This window comes from Schistocerca piceifrons, chromosome 6 (genome assembly GCF_021461385.2).
Source record: "Schistocerca piceifrons isolate TAMUIC-IGC-003096 chromosome 6, iqSchPice1.1, whole genome shotgun sequence".
In the NCBI taxonomy this organism is placed as follows: domain Eukaryota; kingdom Metazoa; phylum Arthropoda; class Insecta; order Orthoptera; family Acrididae; genus Schistocerca; species Schistocerca piceifrons.
Genome location: NC_060143.1, coordinates 584,862,458 through 584,886,413, shown reverse-complemented (window position 1 = coordinate 584,886,413; position 23,956 = coordinate 584,862,458). Strand labels below are relative to the sequence as shown.

At 37.9% G+C, this 23,956-nt stretch overlaps 1 protein-coding gene across 1 annotated transcript in view; it reads left to right on the top strand.

The window, feature by feature from the left end:
• The window catches only part of LOC124802781 (Down syndrome cell adhesion molecule-like protein Dscam2), an 866,453-nt gene that overhangs the window by 658,614 nt on the left and 183,883 nt on the right, over positions 1–23,956 (top strand). Inside the window, exon 15 of the mRNA XM_047263777.1 lies at positions 14,357–14,476. Coding sequence (XP_047119733.1) covers positions 14,357–14,476 — 120 coding nt within the window. The remainder of the gene's footprint in view (positions 1–14,356; positions 14,477–23,956) is intronic.

Genomic DNA, 23,956 nt, shown 5'->3' with positions numbered 1-23,956 from the left:
AAAAACAAATACACACACACTTCGTACCCACCATTGTTTATCAGTGTTGTTAATTTTATTGTTGTTACCAGTCGTAGTAGGGTACATAAGGTTGTGGACAGTATCAGATGTTAAGTAATCACTGTGAAGGACACAGAGATGCCGAATACTATTGTGAGACAGCGTTATCAGCACCTTACAGAATTAGAATTTGAAAGAGGACTCATTGTGAGTCCCCATTTGGCCAGCTGGTCGAATTGTGCGATATCCAGGTTTATGGGGCATTAAGATATATCAGTGGAACGATGTTGGGCCGCAAGGGAATTTGCAGGCTGACATATTTGTCAAGCTTTCAGTCAATTATGTCTCATCACCACATGGGGGGAGGGGGGTTTCTTTAATGAGCCACAACCAATCGTAACCCGTCAACTCTGTGTCTGCCATCCAATAACAAGTAATGGATGCTCTGCAACATTATTGTCATACTCCAGGATTGATTGGAGACTAGCAGCAGCTGAATTAGACACTTAATGTTCCATGCACGGGCTGCTGTTAATACTACAATAGAAATGGCTGTGACGATGAAACACCGTGTTTAGCGACGAATCACTCTGCACTATACTGGAAGAGTATCATCGGAGAGTGTTGTGGTGACCTGAAAACTGTTTTAGAGAGGTGATGGGGTGTTAGTCACGGTGGGTAGCCATTGTGTTTGATTTGAGAGTTGTAGTGATTGAGGGAAATCTGACAGAACAACAGTACTGGTACATTCTTTTTACAGAACAATGTTTGTTCACAAAAGGCAAGTATTTCTATGAACTGTCTGTGTGACATCGAGTTACTCCAGTAACCAGGAAGATCCCCAGATCTGTTTGCTAAAGAACATACTTGGTACCAGCTTGGGCACTGACTCAGGACCGGTGCCAGTATACAGGCTATAGAGGACCAATTACGGCAGTCGTGGACCGGCTAGACTCGGGAGAGGAGACAGTGGCTCTGTGACGCCCTTTACAACCAAATCAGTGCAGGCATCGTAGTGATAAGTGGGCTCATACTGCCAGGTACTTTGTAAATTTGGCTCAATTTTGTAATCATTGCAATAACTTCACATACCTTCCCAATCTCTGAAGTTTCACCTTATTTTCTTCTCCCCTTTTGCATGTTTCACTTTTTTTGCCAGGCAGTGTATGTTCAAATAAGAGAAATCAGAGAACAATGAAGTCCATTATCTGCAATTTGAATAATTTTCACACTACCTTTAAATGACAATCAGTAATGTAAAATTCATTAATCTTCTGCCATACAATATTTTCCTCATCTGTGAGATCATCACATAAACATAACACCTCTGTAGTCTTGTTTGTTCCCTGTTTCAAATGCTCCTACAAGGCAAGTTGTGGTTCAAAGTGACTGCCACGATACATCTGCATTGACCTCTAAATGATAAACGTTAGTCATATTCGTGTGAATCTATGAAAGGTCCAAACATTCTTTCTGGATCTCAACATCAAAACAAGAGGTGTCTAGGCTCATTTTCATGGTTGTTCTGAACCGCTTTTTGTGTTAATTGTCTAGCACCTGAGGCTGCTCTCGATGGCTGGAGTTGTTTGCAGTATGCTATTAAAAGTGCACACTGTCCGATTAGTAGAAGTAACAACCTGTTTGCAACTAACAGTATTCTTTCAAAAGAGGTTCTTTGCTTTGGAGAGATACGCAGTAAGGCTGATACATGAACAATATTCGTGTGCATGCAACAGGTGCTACTAGTGACCCTAGAATGATATTTCATCTGAGCACTTACTGTGATTTTGCTTCCATCTGATTGTGTGTTCTCTCATGACTGTATTTTCTTTTGTGTTTCTCAGCTAATGTGTACTGATCTGTGATTTATTGAGGTTGTCCTTTTGGTGGTTCACAAGTATTAAATCAGAACATTTCTATGGGGCTATTGTCATCATAACTTCCATTTCGTGTAATGTGCTGTGGAACAACTCCCAGTTACTTGTGCATCTGCTTTGCTATTCAGAGTTTGACTAAATACACAGTGACACAGATATTGGACTCATGAATTCTTCTATTACTTTTTATTTAGGTGCAGTAATTTGCAGAAGATGAGCTAGTGGAGTAGAAAGAGGACTTAAGTAAGATCAGATGGGACTTTTTGGGGTAGTTAAAATGATCAAGCAGAATTAAAACCATGTCATATGTTTTACTAAAGGGGAACAGAGCGCATAGGAAGTTCAGGTGTATGCTTTATTGTAAACAAGAAAATTGGAAACAATATTATGAATATTACAGGAACCTCAGACAGAATAGCAAGACTAGTTGTTTTAAATAAATAAAAAATTATTCAATTTTGTGTAGTATGAGAAATAATAGAGGCAGTGCATTAGTAGGGTTCACTAACATGAGTATGTTTGTTCTTAACCCTTTCTACCAGAAGAAACCAAATAGAAAATGGTCTCATCTGCAAACAGGTGAAACTAAAAATGAAATGGGCATTATTTTACTAAACAATCAAGAAACTGCCCATAATGTTACAGAAGTAGAAAGAAGCAGTCTCATCGTAATTGTGGGGTATGACATTTCAGAATAAAGGGATATACTATGTTAAATGAAGCAACAAGTTTAACTCTTTAGAAAATGAGGAATTTGAGTACATAAAGAAAAGCAGCAATGGTTTGAAAAGGATAACAGAAAAAATAATGGCAGGTATGAAGAAATAAAATAAAATATAACAAGACAACTGATAAAGCTAGGTAAAACAGAATAAATAGAGAGATAATAAGGAACATGATAAAATCAGCTGGTTGGATATGCTTCACAAGCTTGTGAGAACATACAATGGAAATTTGGTGTGAGAAACAATTGGAAACAAGAAGAGTATTAGGAAAACTAAACCAAAACCAGAAAGAAGGCAAACAAGACATAAAAAATATAGACCTGTCAGCCTTCTCTTTGCATTGTACAAGATATTCACTAAAATTATCATCAAACTCACAAGAAAAATGATTTGAATTTATTCGGGTAAAGTAACAAGTAACAATATAGTTTGGGAAGTGGGTATTGTGGAACGGAAAGCTTACAAGGGATGCTAAAAGCCTTAGGAAAAAAGTCATTTATTTAAACTGTGTCAGTACACCAAAAAATGTATATACATCAGTGATAAAGCTTTCATTAGACTTGATCTTTGACAGCAAACCTATTCCCAGACATTCTAGGGAAATGTTTCAGATCTGCAAATTAAGAAGGAATATGTGAACTGGCTTCATTTTTGTTGGTGAGATTGTGCTGTTTGCTTCTACCACAGCTTTAAAAAAAAAGTGTGTGTGTGTGTGTGTGTGTGTGTGTGTGTGTGTGTGTGTGTGAGTGTGGGTGTGGGTGTGTGTACTCAGTAGCTCTGAAGAAGGATTTGTCCAAAAGCTAAAGACGTCCTCACTCTTGTTTATGTGCCTTCTACTAGTCTGTGGGTTAGTGTTTTTACTCCTTCCGCTATTTATATTGTAACAAGGGCTTTCCATTACCAGATAATACCACAGATTTACAGTGGACTCATAAAAATAGTTGGAGCTTGTATGTTTAAGGCAGTTGAAGAGAATCATTGGTTGGACAGCTAAAGAAATAAACAGAAGAGTGAAAATAACCTGGGTTGTTTCTGGTATACTAAGTAGGTTATACTGCAAAAACCATTCAAAAACTGAGAATTGCTCATCAAGCAATGGAGATATGATTGTTGAGAATGACTGTATGAGGAAACAAATGAAAGGCTCAGGAAACAAACTTCTGTAGATAATGCAATTACAACTGCAGTGGCAATAGAAAGAAGATGGATATGGCACGTAGTCAGTTGCAGGGCTTGTAAATTGATGAAGAAAGATCTTTACTGTATCCCAAGACAAGAGAATGACATGGATGAGTATAGGTGAAAACAGCTGTGCATGGAAAAGGCTATAGGAATTCTTCATCCACCAGTTGACACCAGATGGCAAATAATGTGAAGGTGGTCATAGTAGGTATCATTTTGACAGAGTAGGGTATTTAAGTGGAACATGGTACCTGCGCCAGGCATCATACAGTGGATTGTGCAGTATGAAGGAGGCATGTGAGAGAAAGTGATCTTTTTTGAAATATTCTTTTTCAAGCTATATGCACTTGACTCAAAGTGTATGTCAGTTGTAGCAGAGATATTGGAACAGTGTTTCCAACATAATAGACAACTATCTTTATGTAGTCTTATGAACTCAGCTTGCTCATTGTCTGTGAGATGTCAGGAAGGCATTTGATACAGATCTGTTTAGTGAACAAAATGCAAGATTACTGAATATCAAAGCAGATTTGTGGCTGGTTTCAGCTCTTCTTTGAAGATAGTACTCAACATCTCAGTCTTAACAGAACAAAATCAGTTGATGTAAAGGTAATTTCAGGAGTATCCCACGGAAGTGTGATAGGGCCATTACTGTTTACAGTATTTACAAATGATGTATTTGATAGCGACAAAAGCTCCACGAGGCTGCTCACAGGTGATGCGTTCGTTAGTAACAAATTAGCAATGCTGGAAGACTGTAGCGAATTGCAGGAGAAGTACAGAGATCAATAATTGGTGCTGGGAGTGGCAGTAGTCTATGAATGTACATAATGTAATGTACTACATATAAATGTGTGAAGAAATTGAATACTGTTTGATTGCAATATAGATGACAAATCATTGAAACAGTAATGGTCATAAAATGCTTAGGATTAACCATGTGGAATGACATAAAGTGGAATGACCACATAAAAAAATTACAGGAAAAGCAAATGCCAGGCTGAGATTCACTGGATGAACCAGAAGAGAGTATAATTAAGCCACAGAAGAAGTAGCCTCCAAAATATTTGTTCAAGCAATTCTTGAATATTACTCGTCAATATGGGACTCTCACCAGGTTGGAATAGTGGCAGAGATAGTGAAGATCCAATTAAGATCAGCCTATTCCATTACAACATCATATTGTTGGTGTGAAAGCTTCACAGAGATGCTCAACAACCTCCAGTGGCAGACTGTAGAAGAGAGAGATGGGAAGTGTTGGGTACCATATTATTTCCTCTCTTATGCTTGTCTAGTTAAATGACTACAGTGAGGAAATCAGAGAAACTACAACTAATATGGAGATATAGTGACAGTTTGCCATTCATGCATGGAACAGGGGAGGGGGGGGGGGGGGGGAAGATAGTGATACCAGAATGGTCCTCTGTTGAACTCTCTAAGGTGCCTTCCAGAGCATAGGTATACTGTAGATGCACATGTTTTGTTAGTCACTCTGTGATGATTCAAATTATTTGGCATATAGTTATGATTTGAATAAAATAACAGTGGAATGTCTCACCGCATTGATAGTGTGACATACAGTCATTGTTCTATGCAGCTAAGTAATTGATGACACTGTGAGCATCTTTAGGAGATGTGCTGTTGTGTTGTAGTGGCCAGTCAGGGGAATGTGGTGTAGAACATTTTTATCAGATGTGTTGACCAACAATCTTTAAGAAACCCACTTAAAATTTGTTTTTTTTTTTTCTCAGTCTATATGTGAGAGAGTTCAAGTTGTTGAACGATTCAACTCTGTTTTAAAAAAGTAAATCAAAATTATCTTTCCCGAATGCAACTAACTAATTATTTTTCATACTATGCTCATATGTTTATGTTTCCTCTGAGGTTCACTTTTAGAGGTGATGTAAATTAACTATATTCTTCACTATAAGCTTTTTAACTAGATAACCATTCTCACTTTGTTCTATTCCATTTTTCTTCAGTACCCAGGCTGTAGGTAATTTTCACAGAGATTTATCTAGTGTATCTTAAGTGTTCTTCATTTTTTCTCTTAAGTGTCCGCCAAGGAGCTAGTACTGGATGCAAAAATTCTTGGTTGTGCCTGAATCTTCAGTGTATAGATCTCTCCAATAATTCCCCCCCCCCCCTCCCCCCCCCCCCCAAATTTTACATTTCATTTCTACCTTTTTGTTCATGAATAGAAGTCAATGAATTAAGTTTATAAAATAACTTAGGCTTGACATCTACCACTAGATTGAAGGAAGGACATTATTCATAAACATAAGATGCTTGTGTGCTATTATTTATATTCCAGTCCAGAAGGCACTAAAACTGCAGTCTGTATTTCAAAGACAGTGTACCAGAGAAACTTAACAATTATACTGTATCAAGAATGTTGGACATCTTAATATTTAATGAATCCTGAGGTTTATTGTTTGTTTACTAGAACACAATTTGAGGTATAATCTCACCTTGAAGCAAGCCTTATCGTGTAACATCACTTACTTACAGTAATAGATTTACTTCTTGGTCTTTCTGGAACAAATTGTCTATTACTAGGTGGATTTATGGGGAAGTATGTAGCGTGACAACTTTGAGCACACAGTATTGATCATTAATGCCAAACATCATTTTGTCTTCAGCGTTTTATAGTGCAAATACATGCCTGAAATTGCTTTATTGTTAAAGTAAAACATAAATTTGTGTCTGTTGTTAGTAAATGTTGTTCCTCCAAAAATTTGGCTATTCTGAAAAAGTCAGTCAAGTCCAATAAAGAAAAACTTGAGTAATAGTGAAGGGGAAACTTAATGATGAACTGTAAACTTGATACATTCTCATTTGTACAAAATATACATGAGTATGGGTGCTGAACTTTGAAATTGCTGCAAATTTCTTTGCAAAAATACCTGTTAAAGACTCTCTGTGGTATCTTGAAATATTTAAATATAAACCTGAGTGTATCAGCTTCGGAATCAGTATATGAATCGTGTATTTAGTTAAAACAGATGTGTCACATTATTTGATGATGTAGGGTCTGTTTTATAGTTATGATGTCAGCATTTGCCATTATGCATTTTTTGTGAAGCAGATATTGTAAGAAAATAGGAAAAAATGTGTGTTTTGTCACAGTACTGTGTTTACCAAATTGCTGTACAATTATAGCTGAGATTCACTATTTAAAACAAATTATTCTTTTACTCTCTCTGATAATTACTTCTCATGTTCAGTGGTTGCATCTCACATATTTGAAAGTATGGATCCTGTATGACTATAATCTTTATTTGTTACTACAGTTCATCCAAAAGTTGCTCCATTCACTTTTGGAGATGGCCCTGCTCATGCCAATAGTGGTCAGCATGCCACTGTACAATGCTCAGTGGATGGAGATCTTCCTCTCAATATTTCTTGGCAGTTCAATGGGAAAACTCTCTCTCCAAGTTTTGACCTCTCTGTGGTCAATGTTGGGCACCGTGCCAGTGTTCTAACAATAGAACCAATATCAGCATACCATGCTGGTTTTTACACTTGCAAAGGGCACAACTTCGCTGGATCTGACAATTATACTGCTCAGCTGGTTGTCAATGGTTTGTTCAGCATGCAGGGGAGTGTGTATTCAGGGGTAATTAAGTTTCTTTTGCATATATGCCATTCAATTCATGTTCTGTATCAATTTTTTTTCTCTCCACTATTTCTTTCTGATATCATTGTATTTGCAGCACCAGGAGAAAGCTTAATTCAGTCTGCATTCATTCAGTTCCTAATTTTTACCTTTTGCTTTGGTAAGGATATGGCATTGCTCAATTTCAATCCATAATTTTTTTCGAAGGCATTTTGCCTGTGTAGAGGAGTGCACTACAGTAGCTGTTGATAGAGAAGTGGAACCCATCTGTGATGTGGTGCTGAAATGTAAAATAGTTTGTGTATCGGGCAAATATTTAAAATGAAAATGAGCCAAGAAATGAAAAGAAACATACAAAAATGATATCATGAATTCATTATACACAACATATTGTATATAAAATTAATGATGACTGCGTATTTTCAGTTTTCTTCATATGTCTGAAATTAGATTCTTCGTTTCTAATGTAGAAGTATAACTTTGATAGTTTATTGCCTAGAAGTCTCTTGTGCTTCCATTTCTTTACTTCCCACATATCTTCATAACAACAAATTATTTTTTCTTTAGTGGATTAGTACATCATTCATTCATATGCCATAAAGACAAATATTTATGTTTTTTTTTTCATGTGTAATTTGCAGTTGTACCTCGGATTGTACCCTTTCATTTCGACTCGCCCATTTTTGCTGGACAGGCAGCACAAGTAACTTGTCTTGTCTCAGAGGGAGATTTTCCCCTTGACATAATGTGGAGTTTCCAAGGGACCCACTTGTCTTCACAAATGGGTATTTCAACCATGAAAGCTGGGAGAAAAGCCAGCATGTTACTGATAGACCCTGCAAGTTCCGGTCACCGGGGAAATTACACTTGCACAGTCAGAAACCCAGCAGGAACTGTGAACTACACAGCTAGTCTCGATATTCATGGTATGCTGAAATAGGGCAGTATGTGTCATATAAATGTTTAGGTAGAGGCATGTGTGAAGATGACTTAACATAATACTGAACAAGACTTTTGTGTGCAGGGCTATTTTCACCTTCCTTCCATTCCTTCTACCACTCACTATGTTTAAAGGAGAGTGAAAGAGAAAGAGAATTTTATTCTTGACGTGTATATAGTCCACAAGAAATATCTGATGTTGGAAATAATCTCAGCTTTTCCATGTATCCACAAGATTGAAGTATGTAGTATATTGTTGTTTTACCATTTAATGTGTGGCTTATTTGGGTTCATTAATTCAATTATTTGCTGCTATATACTGCATAAATAAAAATGTGCCATCTTTTCAGTCTCTGTTAGAGAAGATATGGCAGCAGCTGTGCCCAGGATTATCAGTTCCATCGATACGAACAGAATGTAAAGAATTGTGTACACAGTATTGTTTGCGCAACTCTGTGAAAGGTTCATTTCCAGTGTTTCTATCATATCCTATGGTTAGTGGAGGTTTAGTGAGGCAATCCAGTTGGTACATTTTACATGCTTTGTATGTGTTTAATTTATGCAGCAGTTTACTGTGAAATTTTGATTTTGAGTTTTCTCAGTTATTTTACACTTCTGTGCAAGCAGTTTGGAATAAGTAATTTGAATTTTTTTTAGCTCCCTCTTTGTTTTGATATGGTTTCCAGTTATGCCTCGGATTGTCCCCTTCCATTTTGATGCCCCAATTTTTGCTGGACAAGCTGCACAAGTTACATGCCTTGTATCTGAGGGTGACAGTCCTCTTGACATCAGCTGGAGCTTCAAAGGAACACACTTATCCTCACAGATGGGGATCAGCACCACTAAGATTGGGAGAAGGGCTAGTTCTTTACTTATAGATCCAGCAAGTTCTGGACACCGTGGAAATTACACATGTACTGTTCGTAATACAGCTGGAACTGTCAATTATACGACAAGTCTCGATATTAATGGTATGAGATGCTTCACATTCTGTAATTATTAAGCTGATAGAAGCATGTACATGTCCTCCTTACTCACTCCACACAAGTGATATCTTGTAACTTACTCTACATGCTTTACTGCGTTAGTAAAAAGTTGAACATTTTGGAAGTGACTACCATTGTCTTCCCTCTTGTAAATCTGTAGTACATCTGGTTTGCAGAAGACATAATTAGTGAGCTAGTTCTCATAGAAGAGTGCAAAAAATAGTTTTTCGATGCTGCTACCAGGCTAATCGATTTCCCTACAGCGGAAAAAATAACATCTTACCTCACATGAGGTAATTTACAGTTCCCACATTAAAATCCATTTATAAAGACATTAATTATAATTCACTGGGAAGTCATCTCATGCCACATCTTTTGTGAACACTCTTCTAATCATACTTACAATAATAATTTCAGCAATGTGGGTTGATTAGGTGTTGAGTTCTCATCAGATTAGTTGCTTTGCGAAGAACCTATGCCCTTCCCCTCCCTCGTCCTGTTCCAAAGGGAAAACAAATAGTAGTGCTATATGAAACAAGTAAAAGTAGAAATTGAGTGCTGCAGCATTTTCTGTCATTTGTTTTGAAAATTTGTGTGTGTAGTGGAGAATAAAGCAATGAAATTAATTGTCATCTGCCATTATTCATTCATTCCTTCTCTCATGGTGTTTTATAGATGTCATCATATGGGAAAACTTAGAGATGAGTGAAGTAAGTTGTAATACACATTTTCACAGAACTGCAGCTGTATTAAAACGCTTCTGATGGATGTGTACTATTTAAATAAGAGTCTCATCTTTTTTAAAATGCCTCTGTGGAGAACGGTTTCTTTGTTTTTCTTACTCTTTGCAACATATCTTCATTTCTTTTATTGCAAATGTGAAGAGAACATTAAAAGACTTATAGGGTGTGTTTTCAACAGGAGTGACATTTGAAGGAAACAATACCTGTTGTGGATCATGTTTTGTCTTTTATTTTGACCTTTTGTACCTTTGAGTTGTTTCTGACAGTATTGTACAGTGAATACAGAAATATGGCATCTTGTTTTCATTTTCTTCAATGAAATTAAAAATTAAGGATTTCATTCTTTCAGATTTTTGTTTTATTTTTGTCTGTAGAGGTACCGGTTCTACTCCCCATATCATTATCATCTGAATACAGCAGTGAAGGCGAATATGTACAGTTATCATGCATTGCATCAAAGGGTGATCTCCCAATGAATTTTCAATGGTTCTTGGACAATGAAGCAGTAACTCCTACAATGGGAACAACCACAGTAAATGTCGGTCGACAGACAAGTCTGCTTATTATTCAAAGTGTCACATTCAGACATGCAGGAAATTATACGTGTACTGCCACAAATGCTGGTGGTCAGACAAAACAAAAGGCTCAGCTAATTGTCAAGGGTAAATAATATTTGCGAGAAACAGTTTATGAACTTTAATGTGTTTACCTTTTAATATGTACATGGGCACTATGCAGATTTCCTCGAGAAAAAGTTAGTTGCAAAAAACAGCATTGAGAAATTCTGAGCAAAATATTGTTAGCAGAATTATATTTCAGTCTAATAACATTGACATGAAAGTTAAATTATTTTGTTATGTGGAAGACATTCCCAAATAATATGAGAGATTATTTGGAACTGTGAAACAACTATCATTTACTCTTATTGCAATTAAAAATGTAGCACATGCAGAATACGAACAGCAGGTCCACAACTGAAAGATAATGCAGTTTTTGGAACTCTGGTGCATATTCTTCATTAGCATATTGGTCAGAAAAGTTAAGGATAGCTAGTTTGCTGCTCAGGATATTTCTTCATTTCTTGGAACTGGTGTTGACATAGGCCACATTGCCAGCTTTCCTGAAGATTGATTTAGGGTTTTGTCCTTATCCACTCCTTTATTCCTTCCTATTTCTCTTTTTTTTTTTTTTTTATTTTGTACGACAAGTTAAGTCCTTGAGCAGTTCTTGCAGTTAGTGGGAGGACAAGGCATTCCTATTCCACTCACCTCATTGACTATTTCTCCTCTCTGTCTAAAATTATCTTTTGTTTAAATTGTGCCACATACTCTTAAATCCACACTGCTCCCTGCAGTAGGAGAAAGGTAGATAATATCTGAAAACGTAGTAGTGTTATTCAAAAGTGATGTAGCATTTTGTTATATGAATTTTACATCTTTGGACCTTAAGTATCTCTCTGTTAACTTAATATATTTTGAATCAAGGAGCCGAACTAACTCACTATGAGGAGTATGTGGTTCCTGAATAAAATTGTTGCAATAGAAAGGGAATATCCTGCCTTCTGTTAATTTCCCCTAATTTTGGAAAAGAAATATTCCCTCTCATGTTGTTATCCCTATTAAAATGAAGGCTCTATAAAAATCAAGACATAATACAGGAGGCCCTTGTTGTTTTAACTGTCTGAAAAAAAAATATTAATTTTCTTTGAACAAGGCTTTCAAATATATGTTTGATATAACAAAACAAAAGGAAAACACACTGGTTACTAACATTGTATTTAAGAGTTTGTGGAGTTACTAATGCATGTTTCTCTATTAAACTTATTATTTTGCAGTTGTGCTTTAGCTTTTGTTTGTTTACTACCATAAATTCCTGCATGCAGTTGCATTTGCATGTTTGTAGATGATTGTAATTTACTTGTGAAGCTAAAAATGTTTTTGGTCATAAGGTACATTGGAGCTACTTGAATTACTTAAGCCATTTTGTTGTACGTTCAAATACATCAGACCCTTCAAATTACTTCAGGATTTTTAACTTTGTTACTGTATTAAATTATATATGTTTGATAATATTGTTGTATGAAAACCCCAAATGGGAATTGTATTGGACAGATGTCAGCAAACTTTTTCACATAGATAATAGTTTTGAGACTTGTAAAACCTAACTTCATTGTTTCAAATGAAATTAACTGGATAGATAAGAAATGTACTGACACATATGAAAGTTAAGGAAATTTGCAAGCTTACGGAGCCAGTGGCTTCTTCTTCTAGCAGAAGGGTTGAAGGGGAAAGAAGAGGGGTGAAGAAAAGGGACTGGCAAGGTTTAGCAGATGGAGAGTTTTGAAAAGTCACCCAGAACACTGGGTCAGGGGAAATATCTCATCTGGTGCAGTCCCCAACAATCAATCTTTCCTACTCATCCTGTCCATTAAGCCTTCCTTGACCCAGGGTTCCACGTGACTTTTCCAACGTCTTCCCATTTCCTAAAACTCACCAATCCTTTTTCTTAAACTCTCTTCCTTCTCTTTCAATGCTTCTTTCAAAAGAAGGAGCCACTGGCTCCAAAAGCTTGCAAATATCCTTAACCTGTATATTATGTGTGCTGCTGCTGCGTGATGAGTAGATTTTTTTACATATCCAGTTATATTATATTTTAAAAAATTGGTTATTTTCTTTGATGTAATTAAAATTAAAAATGATAAATGTGGGATGAATACCTCATCCCAATGTGCAGTGATAATACAAATGTCCAACAAAAGTAAAATGGTTGTAGGATATGAAGATGTAGCAAATCATTCATTGGCAAACATAAATTCCTGGCACTTTGTTATTGACCATGAAAACATTTTTAGCTTTTATTTTATGTGTGAATTTGATTTTCAATGACAGCAGATTTTCATTATAGCTGAAATTTACTCATGAAGAAACAATTATAATTTACTATCACAGTAAACTGGTAATTGCTGTAAGCATTTATGTTGACTGAATTTTGTTGGCAGTCAAAGGCTTCAGACATCTGTGGTACCCAACAAAGTTTCATAACTTACGTAACAAATTCACCACTTTTTGTTCTCTCACATTAATATAATTCAATCAGAAATGATTTTTTTCCTAGTTGTTAACTTCTGTAGTTTATATCTATAACAATAAATCAAATTTTCTGTGAAGTTATTTTAAAATTTTGTGATATGGGCCCTTCAAAACAAATGAGAATCTGCTGGCATCTTTCATAATTTTACATATATAGTAGTTGTTCTTTTGTAAAATGCAAATGTTTAAAAGAAGTCTCAAGCTTTTTTTTTCAAGTGTTGAGAAGTATTTTAAAATCTGAAAAAAGTTATCAGAATTACATTTTCAAACTTTAATTTCAAGTAATATTCACTTTTTCTATAAAATTTTTCATTAAATGCTGCTTGAGACAGTATTTATACCAAAATTGAAAAATAAACAAATAAAATATTGAAAAAAAGAGAGATTACAGTAGTGAACAGTATATTAGTATTACACTTGCTGTAGTTGCAAAACGTGTCTCTGTTTTTCGTTAAAGTGTTGCAGAAAAAATTTGATACTTTTAATTTGATAACAAACTGAGTGACAAACAAGAAATATCAAAAAATTGCAATGGAAGTTCTCACTATTGTATGTGACCAACAAAAAAACTCTAAATAGAACTGGAATGTTCAACAGCAATAAATGTAAATAAATATAAAATAGAAAGGGAATGTAACTATGCAACGGCTAAGTATTGGCACATAGTAATGTGAGTGAGACGAAAAAGAGTTGAACCCAAGGTGAATAAAATAAATATCCTGGTAGAAATTTAAAAAAAAATTGCACTGTAAGCATTGAATGTTCTGATAAAAAATGCAGAATAGGATGTAAACATGTGAAGAAAGTCTGCAGCTCATCATACAGAATAGATAAAGCAAAACACAGACCCCCTTCTATCGACTTCTCCTTACCCCCCCCCCCCCCCCCCCCTCCCCCCTCCCCCCCCACTCTCACACACATGTGCAAACACACTACTCTGTGTAGAATTATACTGCAAACATTATTACTGTATCTATATACAAATTGAATGAAGAATGTATTTTGTATTTTTATGTGGGTGATCAGTCAATCATTTCCATTTACCAGTGCATTATTTTGATTTTTCCTGTTTGTCACTTCCATGTTCGGCCATTATTAACAGTTCTGTATTAAAGCAACATAACAGCTTGTGTAATAATTCTTGACAGTGTCCACTATTGGCATAAAGTAATAGATAATTGGTTGTGTTCTGATAGTGCCACCAAGATGGATTTTGGAACCAACAGACAAAGCATTTGCTCAAGGAAGTGATGCAAAAGTTGAATGCAAAGCTGATGGTTTTCCAAAGCCTCAAGTGACATGGAAGAAAGCTGCTGGTGAGTATTGTTACTGTAGTTACCTGAGAAATTGATTAAATATATGAGGGATATTATTATTATTATTATTATTTTAAATCAAAGAGCACACTCTGCAGATAAACTGAAGAATGTCTTATGCTGACAGATAATTAAGAACATACAGTAAGCCTTCAATTCTTTTGGGAGCTTCAGTCCCTTTAATGAAACTGCAGCAGGAATAGAACAGGTATGGACCTTTAAAAGGGAAATAAGGACATTTCATTCATCAATCCACACACACACACACGCACACACACACCCAATGCTTATGGAACAGATATAAAACATGTTGTTTGCTTTTAAATGTGTGCACTCGCTGTGAATGCTTGACAGATGACAGCACTGATGACACACAGAACTGTAGTTGCAACAGTGAGAGTGAGGATTTTTTGTGATTCTTGAAATGGTGGGGAGTGTCCTCCAGGTACAAGTGCCATGAATACTGATGGACAGCCTCAAGGCTGTGCATGTGGATTGTTGCCAGGCAGTGTTGAGGTGTGATGATAGCATGAATTAGACTTTCTTTTCTTTGCTTGTGACAAGGGATGACACATGGATGGGATTTTCCAGTGTCAAACCAGAGTGCTAAAGACATTCACATTATGAAAAATGTATACAGCTGCAGGAAGATTATGTCGAGAAGTAACACAATTTTATAGTTTTCATGTGCTTAGTTTGTGAGGAAAAAAATTGGAGGTAATATTAGTTGAATGCATCTCATAATATGTAGGCATAGAGAAAGAATTTGGCAATAAAAACAGTATTATGGTTAGGGTTATGGTCTCATGACAGAATTTCATGATTAAAATTTTCATAAACTTCAAAACATTTTACGATCTGTGGCACTCTTTATTAACAGTCTCAGAAAATTTTGTCTTCAGAAATAATACAAACATCTCTTCCACTGAACTCTCTCTCTCTCTCTCTCTCTCTCTCTCTCTCTCTCTCTCACACACACACACACACACACACACACACACACACACACACACACACACACACACACTCTGAAGTGTTTGAGGTAAAAACATGTTTGGACAGAAACTAGCTCCAAAAGCACAGTGAGGATTATTTATAAAACTCCTAGTGCCATAATTCCTTACCTGTCATATACTGGCATGATGGTTTCAAACTATTTGCAAATGATGATAAAATCCCAAGGAGTTCCTTTGAGAAAACAGAGTGCATGTGTTCAAAAGAGATGGATGTACTCACTAAATTTAAAACAAATGGAATTGTCTGAAGAATTTCCATAAATTCCAGGAAATACTCACTAATTACTATTAAGAAGAAATAAAAACTTTGAGGTTTGCCGATGACATTGTAATTCTGTCAGAGACAGCAAAGGACTTGGAAGAGCAGTTGAACGGAATGGACTGTGTCTTGAAAGGAGGGTATAAGATGAACATCAACAAAAGCAAAACGACGATAATGGAATGTAGTCGAATTAAGTGGGGTGATGACACTTAAAGTAGTAAAGGAGTTTTGCTGTTTGGGGAGCAAAATAACTGATGTTGGTCGAAGTAGAGAGGATATAAAATGTAGACTGGCAATGGCAAGGAAAGTGTTTCTGAAGAAGAAAAAATTGTTAACATCGAGTATAGGTTTAAATGTCAGAAGTCGTTTCTGAAAGTATTTGTATGGAGTGTAGCCATGAATGGAAGTGAAACGTGGACGATAAATAGTTTAGACAGGAAGAGAATAGAAGGTTTCGAAATGTGGTGCTACAGAAGAATGCTGAAGATTAGATGGGTGTGTCACATAACTAATGAGGAGGTATTGAGTAGAATTGGGGAGAAGAGGAGCTTGTGGCTCAACTTGACTAGAAGAAGGGATCGGTTGGTAGGACATGGTCTGAGACATCGAGGGATCACCAATTTAGTATTGGAGGACAGTGTGGAGAGGAAAAATCGTAGAGGGAGACCAAGAGATGAATACACTAAACAGATTCAGAAGGATGTAGGCTGCAGTAGGTACTGGGGGATGAAAAGGCTTGCACAGGTTAGAGTAGCATGGAGAGCTGCATCAGGCCAGTCTCAGGACTGAAGACCACAACAACAACAACAACACTTAAGTATGCAAAGGACAGTGTATTTATGCTGTTTTAATATTGGCTACAATAGAAAACCAACAACTTGAAAACAATTAGCAGAAACGTTTTCAGATGTGGGAATCATACAGAGAGGTTTATTAGGAATTTGGTGGAGAAGAATTAGCAAAAATTGGTGAATCAGTACAGAATAAAAGGAATGTCTCATAAGGAAGCCTTTCTACATATATTTGAATATCTGGGGTTTACGACTCTCATTTTTCAGTTCTACTGAAAGTGTATCTCTATAGACTGCGGAGAATTTTACTAACATTTCTATACAGTGGTGTAACACGTTTTTCTTTTGAGTGTTCATTGAGTAGTTTTTACAATACCTTTTGCATGAGGGGGCATTTGTACAGATATGGCGGAGTTAAAATTTCAAGATACATGAACAGTGGCCTTCACATTGTTCAGAAACTGACACTGAAGATAGTTCAATATATTATCTGTGAATGTATAGGCTTTGCTAACTGTGACATATTAGGAGATGAAAAAGTTAAAAAATGGTAAGCAAAGTAAACCAGCTTTCAACTTTTCACTGTCAGTAAGCATGGAGATTATTGTTATTATGAAGATAACAGATGAGAGTGACTTGTCAGAAACTGCATGCACTGTACTTCATTTCAGCTGTGCAACAATTCTTCATTTACATTACTCTAATGGGAGCCAGAATAAAGTATCTTGAACATGAATTAGCAATGGTCTGAAGTCATTCATTGCAGATGATGTTACAACATAGGGAAACACAAGTTGTTAACAAAAGAAAAATTAGAAAATTAGAACCCACAATGTTTAAAAATATGCTGAAAAATAAGCCAAGTAAAAATAATGGTACTGGCATTGATTTGACAGGAAACCCAAATAGATATAAATTGAGTGATACACAGCTGAAAATTTTAATAGTCTTTGATTTCATTAAGTTTGATGTAGAGGAGTAGAAAAGTGTAAAATTGATGTATAGCCTACACATGCTCATATACAGCACCCTGTCATCAATGAACGAAAAATCTCCTGCAGCAAATATTGCTGGTATTTTTATTTTATTTCACAGTGACGGTTTCGACAGAATATTGCTGTCATCATCAGATCTTTAAAAAATTCTTATTAACATGCATACAAGGGTTCTCGTTGTTTTGCTGGCACATACGAATGTCAATAATAATTTTCCAAAGATCCAATGAGGACAGCAAGGTTCTGTTGAAGTGGTCATTGTAAAATAAAATATAAATACCAGCAATCTTGGCTGAAGAGGATTTTCCTAAATTTGGTATCACAGAGATTATGAAAACAAGTGCTTCCCTAGGATAATAATATTATCATTATTTATAATGATCTGTCTTGATCACAAAAATTGTACATTTCACAGTTGTGTGTGCAATTTTTGCGGTCAAGGTGGACCTTTACAAATAAACTGCCATAATGAGGGTGCAGACTCATTTACAGACTTTATGTCTTTAGTTGATAATATACTATCTGATTTCAACTGAATACCTGCAAACATACATACAGTATTAAAATTATATAAAAAAAAACAAAGTTAATTGGAATCTATTGATGTGAATTTTTGCGGAATTACCCCACAACAGAACAAATGGATTCAAATGAAAAACTTGTTTATAAGAAAGGAAACAAAAGGTGGATTGATCTTGAGCAACAAAATTGATGTTACATGTTTACACAAAACTAAGTTATTAAAATAATGGGAAACAAGAGGAAAACTAGGAATATGCATAAAAATTAAATAGAGAACAATGACTAGTCCAGATGCGCCAAGCAGGCAGAGTCCAGTCGCCAGGGAAGAACAACGCCGGACTGTCGACTGCACTGCGTAAACAGAGACAGTTCTGGTGCAAGGGTTTCTGGAACGAACACTGGTGTCAGATTTTCTGCCAATTGTGACGTTCCCTGCCATAGGTGAAGTTGGTTAAGATGTTGCTTGTGTCTGGACACATCAGTACACGAGATTTCTATCATGGTCCTTCCCAGGAGGCACTGTACAGTGGCTTGGCCATATCGTAGCCCAACCCTGGTATACAGATTTGCACAGACAGGGTCTTTTGGGACATACCTGTGGCGACAAATGTGGGAGGACTTATGTGATGGAAGTGTTGGGTTGATAATGGATCGTTGGGAACATAACAGGCATCATTCAAGTCTCATGGCAAATGACCTCCCTCCTCCCACCAATGAAGGTGTCCCCTGTAAGAGAATAGAAAAAGGGAGAGGGCATCAGAGACTGAGCGATGCTAGCAGAGTTTAGATATTTGAGCTATGAAAGTTCTTAAAAAACGTTTTGCCAGGGCATTTGAAGCAGGGGGGAATGGGGCTGTACAGACTAATGTGATTCTGTTAACTTTACAGAATTCCTGGAACTCTGTGGAAGTAAACTGGGGACGATTATTTGTTACTATAGTTTCTGGGAGACCCTCTAAGGAAATGATCTTGGCTAAGGTCTGGATGGTAGCAGTGGTAGTGGCAGGAGGCATCCTGAGATAATTGAGTATCCAGAGTCTGCATCTACCACAATGAGCCAAAAAGTCTCCAGGAAGAGGCCAGCAGAATCCAGGTGAATTCTTGACCAAGGGGTTGGTGATGGCGACAAGAAATATCTATGTGCAGGGGCCACTTTCTTCAGTTGGCAAGTGATACAAGTGGAAAGCAAGTTTGCAATGCTGTGTCCATTTCTCGCCAGTATTTGTGATGTCTGGCCAGCTGTTTTGTGAGACCCCTCCCCACCTCAGCATCCCTGGTGGAGGAGTTCCAGGGCCTTCTATTGAATCAACATGTGTTCGCCCGTTTTCCCTTTGGAGCAGTACGATACACTGTAGTGCAGAGAGGTCATTGTGGTGATTGCAGAAGGCCAGAATTCTGGACCTTTGAAAGAGCATAAACAGTCAAGAAACCTTAATTTTTGTGGTCACTGGTTTCAATCAGTTACTGAGCATCTTAAGACCTCATATGACATTGGGACCGAGCAAGGTGGCGCAGTTGTTAGCACACGGGACTTGCATTCAGGAGGACAATGGTTCAAACCCATGTCCAACCATCCTGATTTAGGCTTTTCGTGATTTCCATAAATCACTTCAGGCAAATGCTGAGATGGTTCCTTTGAAAGGGCATGACCGACTTCCTTCCACATCCTTCCCTAATCTGATGGGACCTATGGCCTCGCTGTTTGGTTCCTACCCCCGAATCAACCACCAACCATGCTGAGAGGCAGTGGCAGTGAATGGAGCAGTCATTACAAACTCCATGAATGTCAACTGCTCTATGAGTTCTGCAGATGGTCAGTAACTGACAGAAACTGCTAACCAAAAAAATAAAGGTTTTACTTTTTTGTTCATTTTAAAAAACTGCTGTTTTCCAGAGAAATGTTCTCAAGAATTACTGAAGTTATGGGTTCTGTAGTTGCTTTCTCTTGGCTGACTACCAAGATTGGGCACATCTGAAGATCTTGCCATGGTGCTGTGCTGTTTGGTGCTTCATGTTGTTTGCATCAAGAGGAAGATAGTTTATGGCTTCCGCCATTGTAACATGCAGGTGGCAGCAGACCTCGGGATCTTTGTTGAAGACAGGGTCCTACCCTACAGGTGGACAGGAGAGAAGATCCGCATTAGTATGGTGCATTGTCAAATGAAACTGGATGTTGTATGAGTAACTTGATAAAAAGAGGGCCCAGTGTTGTAAGTGTCAAGCACTCTAAGTGGGAAGATTTGCCAAAGGGCATGGGGGCAGAAGGAGTGGCTTGTGTTTTGTGAAAAGTGTGAACTGATGGGTGTAGAAAAAATCATGGAATTTCTTTATGGCACATGTTACGGCAAGGGCGTCCTTCTCGACCTGGCTGTAATTTATCTATGTGTGATTCATTGTGTAAAAAACAAAGCAATAGGGTGTTCCACCCCATTTACAATGTGCAACAGCACTGCCCCCACCCCATAATCAGATGCTTCACCTGTGAGGACCATTGACGCTGCTGTATCATGTTCTCTTAGGCAAGTATGTTTGAGAATGGCCTGCTTCATACTATGGAAGCCACTGTAAGCATTGGTCTGTCCATTTCCATGGTATGTTTCTTTATAAGAGCTGCTGTAATGGCTCCACTGTTGAGTGCCACCGAAGGATGAAGTGGCAGTTGTCATTGGTTTGATCCAGGACCAACTTCATTTGAGAGATGTCCTTGGGGGTATGCAGCTTTTGGACTGCCTCACGTAAGATGGGGTGGAGCGGATACCTGAAACACTGACTCTTTGTCCCAAATACTCCACTTGATTTACAAAGAATTCACACTCATCGAAATTGCAGTATAAATTCACTTTCTGAAAAATAATGAACAATACTTCTAAATTATGAGTGATGTCCTCCAGTTTTTCCTGGCACCAAAGTATCATCCCTACAGTTAGCCTTACCAGGAACTTGCCTGATTAACTGCTCTAAGTATATTTGGACTATAGGTGGTACACTGGACATGCTGAAAAGCAGTCAGTTATATCAGAAAAGTTCAAACAGTTTACTGGTCACTAATAAGTTCTTAGAGCGGGAGCTGCAGGTAAGCAACCTTTAAGTCAATCTTGACAAACATTCTACCCATAAAGATGAGTCATACCCCACCTTCAACTTCGGAGGTTTGATATGCATTGGGACTGCTTGGGCTTCAATGGTGACTTCAAAGTCACCACAGACACGGATCATACCATAAGACGATGGAGGATGCCGATCTACTGTTGGGTGCTGGGGGCAGAACCCTCTCCTCTTGCAGGCATTGAAGTTCAGTGTGGAGCCTGTTCTGCAGAGCAAATGGAACATTACGAGCTTTACAAAACTTGTGATTGGTTTGCAGTAACATGGTAATGCATGTCTCAGAGTTGTTTATCCCCATCTTATTCGGTGAAAAAATCATAGGGAACCATTGAATGAAATGTTGCACCTGCAGTGGTCTATCCACTGACTTCACTGTCAGCGCAGTGTTGTGTATCTCTAAACCAAGCGCGTTAAGAGTACCGTACCCAGCAAGTTACAGGTGTCCATGGTAGTGACAAACAGGATGTGAGTCACATCTGTTTTGTCCTTTAACATGTATTTCCATGGAAGAAACTATCAGTGAACTTATATCATTACTGAAACTCTTAAAAGGCGTGGAAAGTGGTTGAAGAATGGTGCCTCCACTTTTTTGTACATGTTCCAAACAATTATTGATGTATGAATCAGTTTCAGTTTGTAAGGACACTGTCACTGTGATAATTTGAAGCCCCAGTTTCATGCGCTTGGCCGAAGATGTGATGCATGCTATGTTGGCATTTTCGAACTCCGTCTGGTCCAGGGCCTGCACAGATTGTTCCGCTTGAGCATAATGCACATTCACATGTGAGGAGGAGATGCAGACCTCCGCTTTATGTCCTATTTTGCCGCAAGATGTACGTCTCAAAGGTCAAAATGACATTGGCGGCAGGGGTGTTGTATGAAACATAGTGCACAGTGGTAGGTCCAATATTAGCAGCCTGTTGAGGGGACCCCATCCTACTTGTAGAGTGGCCATTGGTGCCTACTGGTGGGATTGTCTGGCTCAGATGTGAACACTAGGGCAGGATCATGCAGAGCCACTGAAGAGAGGAGTGACTTTTCATATAGCTGTGAGAAAAGCATCAAGTTATGGATCTTTGAGGTTGAGGAGATCGTGTCACAGTTTTTGTCAGGAGGTTGCACTAAAACCCTGTCTCTGACTAGGGAGGATGCGTAAGACTAATAATGCTACCCACTAATACTCCTGAATTCACAGTGTCTTAAGAGTCCCTGTACTGAGCAGTCTACTCATAGTACGATTCAGCCATGCGGCTGGGGTGTGGACCTGTGAATCAGAATAATCTGAGAGGCTAGACTTGATCGTATCACACGGGAGGTCTTGAGACTCTGCTTCAGGTTATAATAGTTTCACTAACCGGAACACTAAGGAGCCTCCAAGAGCCAGGAGGAAAGCGCAACACTGCATGTCACCTCATAGATGCAGAAGTGTTGTTCCAGTTGGGTGATGTAGCAGTCCCATGGTTGCACCTACCAGCGGAATGGTGAGAAGAACAGTGGCAGTTGACAGATATTTTGCACCGCTGAGGCTGTCTGTGTGTGTCTGACTGACACTAGCAGCGTGGGTTAGGTGATGGCCTCCACCCATGCCATGGGCCTCCTGTTGGTTTGCTGTATTTGCTGGAGTAGGACAATAACTGGGTTTCTGAGGTCCAAGGTCTCTGGTGGAGCTGCCATGGAGATAAAGAAATCGCCAGTTCACTTTCTGCAACAGCACGCGTAAAATACAGTTTTTAACTCGTCACTATTATTATGTCCGACATAACTGATACACGAACTCTAAACTGGAAAAATATTTAGTGTCATCTTTACATTGAATGCACACACTTCTGAGCTTTCAGCCTTAGTACTGTATGTTAACAACAACACAGAAAAATGCTTCTGGGAGTGTCTTCCAAAACTAATCAATTAACACCATATAAATTAAATACTTCTTCAGAAAATTTACTGTTGCAAGAAGAATTATTCTTGAACACTGTAGTAAACAACACAGTTTTACAGAATGTTAATAAATGGAAAACAAATAATCAAGTCCCTCCTGGCCAATATAACTCATAGAACAAAAGTTAAAGTACTGACAAGCCACCATCGAGCACACTCGTCGTGAACACTAGGGCCATGCTGAGTATGAATAGCAAAAAAAGTTTGTGTTCCTCACTACAATCATCAAAACAATGACAGTCCAGATCCTTCACACTGGCAGAGTTCGGTCCCTGAGGCTATGGTGTCTTTATTGAAGAACGGTGGTGGACAAGGGACTTGACAGCAATGTTGACAGCAGCTCTAGTGAGCTCCATTAATTCCAGGCTGGTGAAGTCACTGCCTTCTGTTGCCCTTGTGCAAGCTTCAGTTCTCAATGTGTCAAATGCTACATCTTTCTGATTGGCTGCTTGGCTGGGTCACAGAAGCAGAACATAGTCTTGGTCAATGCACGTCAATGCTAGCTGTGCGTGACAATAGAGACTTTGGCGTGGCTGCTGGCGCCACACTCTGATGGTCTACTTGCTGAGTTTTTGACCCCGTCATGACCTGAGTGGAGTGGATAGTGTTTGAATTGTGCAGCTGGCAGGCGTTTGACCACTGTTTCCCCATGATAGGCATGCCACAGCAGATGAATTCAAAAAATGCATTGTAATTTTGTCTATGTGACCCCCTCATCTAAATATACCAACACTGGTTTAACATTCTTGTTAATATATCTGATCCAGAAGTAATAGATGCTTTACATTTTTCTTTTGCTTCTTTGCTGGATTATGATATTCATTTACTTTCACATCGTTATTATTTTTCCT